Raw genomic sequence first — 4,337 nt, 5'->3', positions numbered from 1 at the left:
ACCCATAGCCTCACATATACGCATTTTTCTTCTCTGCCCATAGCCTCACAAATACGCCGTTATCGATTTAAATAAGGGTAATGGATGGAAATATAAAGTGGCTGGCTCACTTAGTTGGTAATTTGCAAACAAATATGTAGACCACTTAAATAATGAAAGGTTGTTAGAACGTACTTACAAAATTAATGGTCTGATGCTCACTACCACATTACATTACATAATGTAATCATATTCGACATTTTTTGCCAGTAATCCTTTCAAAATCCAGTATTCAAAGGAGTGATTTCATTTTAAGATCACAATGAATTAAGCAATTGATTACGATCTATCGTACCAACTCATATACTTTGTCATATTTTTCTATCTTAAACAATTGTAATAACCGGATTGTAATGGTTGTACGCTTTGAACACTCACACATATTGAAGCGCTTAAAGGCACTCGTTCACGATTTATAGGGCCAGACATCAAAAATATTAATGTCGTGTGTAATGTTAAATAGAGCTCTTATTGTTTGTAACATTTTAAATGTTACAGAAAATCCTTTTTTTTCAGAAAAAAAGTAAATGGTTCTGTTAAGAATTAAACCATTTAAGGCTTAGATTTACATAATTCTGGGCAAGAAAGTACCATCCAGTAGCTGTTTGGTGTTGTTTTGTTTTAAAAGTAAGGAAAACAATGTCTCAATTTCAAAATTGGATGCCAACATTAAATATGTGACCGAGTCCCTCTAACGTATTTTGTTAGAATTTCTACGCATATTTAATCGACCTTTTTAATCCATAAAATTAACGCAATTCATAATATTTCATTCTTCTTTCGATTCAGTTGAAAGTTTTACTGTTAACAATCTAGCGTTTAACTAGTAAAAAAATGAATTTTCTCTGGATACTTTTACTCGCTTTAAATGGACTTATAAGCCCAGCGCAAAGTGGAACGTTCACGTTAGAATTAGAAAATTATGCTTCGTCCGAATTGCGAAAGCCTCGGTCCGGGGCGAGCGGAAACTCTACTGTTTTGCTGAAACAAGGACAAATGGTACAGTTGGAAATCTGCGTAAGTGAGGTGATGAATATGAGCATACGTAATGTCATTTACTCAAATGACGGCGACCGTGATTCCGTGAGGGTGTCAATCGACGGTCAACACGCTGGGTCGTTTGTGACACAGCATTTATCAGAGAATGGGAATGGTTGGAATAAATTCAAATCCATCGGGTCTATGCCAGGAAAAGCGAAATTGGACATTGGTAAGCATTCAATCACATTTGAAGCAACGGAGACCGACCAGTGGGGTGTGGAAATTGACAATGTTGTCCTGCTTTTTGACGATGACCGGTTAAAATACTCGGACATTGTGTGTAATCGGAATTGCTTTGATATCAAATACGACGATGTCCCAAGAATGGACTCCATACCAAGCGGGCGGTTTGTCCAGAAGTCGGTTTCAACTCAATGTAGTGAGCAGGATAATATAAAAATTGAGGTGTACCACGACACGGCCAAAGATTTTGATATCACCGCGACTAAACCAAAATACCAAAGCTTTACGAACAACAGAGATCCTGATTATGATCAATGTGTTTTACCAAGCCCCTATTGGGTTTTCAAAGATAATGTCATAGCCCCAAACACGGCGGAGACAAAATATGATAACGCGTCTTTGACGTTCTCGGGAACAAAAGATACTGTGAATGTGAATGTTGCTTTTAGTTTCAAAAAGATTACACCCTCGAGGGAAGTTGACGAACGGTTAATGAGTACAAATCTGTTTATAAAGCTTAGAAATCTTCCAAAGGAAAACTGTAAAATAAAACTCGAGTATATGCAGGGCAAATGTTGGCAAGACTTGGATGAACTCGAATTCTCACCATTAAGCACTGAGCACACGTGGCTGATTCCATCCCATTCGTGGTCTCCAAGCAGCGTAAACGAAATCCGTCTGGCTGTAAAGCCCGGTCAACAGCAAGTGGTATTTGATACAATCAGGCTAGATGCAAGGAGACCGAGAGACGAGACGATAGAACTGTACGCTAGCGCGAACGTCGTGTACCAAGGTGTCCGTCTGGGCTTCTGGCAACACTGGAATGAACATCCGGCCTCCATGACAGTATACGTCCAGGACGGAATTCATCCGGTGGAGTTCACAAGGGTGGACAGCATTCGCGTGTACACCAAGGTTCCGTGGACTGGCGGTTACGCGCAGGTGCTCGTTTTGTTCCAAGATGGTCGCAACCGGATACAGACAATTACCCCTCATGGGCTTGATTATATCCCCTTCGGAGCGTCTATTTACATTGGTCAGCCCCAAAATACGAGTGACCACCGCCCATACTGTCCTATTTCACTTGTATCAATTGATCCGAAATCCAACCGCTTGGTTTTGACATATTACAACGGCAACACAGCAACGCTGGAGTTCGAAGTCTCATCCATTGGAACCAGACTTAAAGTAAGGGACATCAACTTCAAGAGCTCAAGAGTTTCTCGCCCAATCATGACTTTCCGTTCCATGTGGGTAAAAGATGGACAAGCGGATACCGATCACGTTACTATAAATGGTAACATTTCCCACCATATTAGTTCAAACTGGAATGAGCTTTATGGGAATTCAGCGGTGTTCTTTCGGAAATGTATTTCGACGCATAATACCCAGGCTCCAGACATAACGATCAAGTTCTTATCAATGGCGGACTTTTAATCCAAGCATTGAGAGTGCTTAAAGGGGCAATGCCTTAATCACATCGATGGTTTGCTGTCTAATTCGAAAACAGTATTGCCTTAAAATTAAAACATAAAACCGTTGGTTCAAATAACAATATGATCATTTCAAATCAGCGATATGTACATGTATGACATTGAGCCAACCGCGTCGATAGTCTTACTTTCGTTGTTGAATTATGGTTGGTCTCGAAAGTGTTGTAGACGCTGATATTCGAACGTTAAAACAACACGTTACTTGAACTTAAGTCTTAGGCTTACATCAAGTATGAATACTTCCAAATAACACTTATTATCTCTGACGTATGAAGAAAAGCTCAGGATTTTGAACATCTCATACTAAACCAATTTCCAATCTTCAAGTCCCCATTATTTTTGTATATTTATATAAACCTTTTATAGAATTATAATGTTTTTGAAATGAAAATGTCAAAACATAAATATTATTGTTAAAGTCACACTCTTATTCAAATTCAATACATAATTATGCACAACAAACATAATTTTTGAGTGATACACCTTTAACTACTTACTAAATAATGCATTGGAAAAATATTAATTACTGACAACATATCAAATAAATATATATGTATTGTAATACACTAATTAACATCAATGGGTTAGGGAATATCCTAATTTGTAATGGACGTATATGTACCATGTGTATGTGACGATTTAACTATATAAACGTATCTGTGTTGTGCAGCGTTAAACTGGCGTTTCTTATCTAACACATTGCAACATTATAGCAGTATTTATTTACATTTGTTTTAAAAATATGTAAGTATATGGTCGTAGTTGTTTACACAAACACACCTTTGATATATAAGCGTGTCCTTCATTCTTTTGTGATACTGCCGCCGAAACACAAATATCATATGTTCATGTTCTCGTTTGGAATATTGAGTGGAACTATGGCGGGAAGCCGTCTGGATAACCTTGGTTTTTGCGTATCATCTTTACAAATGAAATGGTTTCATTGCCTATTTTGTTGTTGTTTGATTTTATTTTGTAAAGGCAATTGGTCATGTTTTCACGACATAGTTTTTATCACTATTTTTTCGACGGGGAAAAGGCATTGTTTCTCACTAGTAAACGTTGAACTGTCGTCGTCCATTGTTAATGCATTTACCTCGAAGCCTTTTCTTTTTAAATCCTGAAGGCATTCCAATGTCAAGAAAGGCTCCATTGCTTTCGAAGAGCCCGTCCAGTTCTTCCCGCATTAGTGCTTCGTTGCTGGAATTTATGATTGCATTCTTGCAAAATCTACATTTTTTTTAGCAATACAAAAGCTCAAACATTTCTTTGAAGATTTGCCGACAATTGTCACGTGCCCTGATGAAAAGAAGAATATATGCATTAAAGACGTTTACAGAAGTGTATGAATTCAATTATTCGATCCATCAAAATATATTTAAGAATGGATTTGTATTTATACAAATAGTTTGCAAAGTATAAAAATATGGACACTGAAGATAATCTAACTTTTCGGTTTATATCTTTAAAATTATGGGGGGACAGACATGCATGTTCATTACATGGCAGGGGCGGTTCCAGGATTCGACATTAGAGGGGGCATCGGAAGCGAAGAAAAATATTTGGTTTAAAGATTTAGCT

The 4,337-nt window shown here is 37.6% G+C and overlaps 1 protein-coding gene across 1 annotated transcript; it reads left to right on the top strand.

The window, feature by feature from the left end:
• The first annotated feature begins 817 nt into the window (after positions 1-817).
• Positions 818-4,079, top strand: LOC128220515 (uncharacterized). Its single transcript, XM_052928942.1, has one exon. It carries the CDS (start codon positions 874-876, stop codon positions 2,698-2,700), a length of 1,827 nt encoding a protein of 608 aa, XP_052784902.1. The 5' UTR covers positions 818-873; the 3' UTR covers positions 2,701-4,079.
• The last annotated feature ends 258 nt before the right edge of the window (positions 4,080-4,337 follow it).

This window comes from Mya arenaria, chromosome 2, assembly GCF_026914265.1.
Source record: "Mya arenaria isolate MELC-2E11 chromosome 2, ASM2691426v1".
NCBI classification, from domain to species: domain Eukaryota; kingdom Metazoa; phylum Mollusca; class Bivalvia; order Myida; family Myidae; genus Mya; species Mya arenaria.
The sequence above is the reverse complement of the archived record's forward strand: the minus strand, read 5'-3'. Positions and strand labels throughout refer to the sequence as shown.

Excerpts from the sequence above, each read along its gene's own strand:
- LOC128220515 (XM_052928942.1), top strand. The coding sequence starts at position 874 with ATGAATTTTCTCTGGATACTTTTACTCGCTTTAAATGGACTTATAAGC.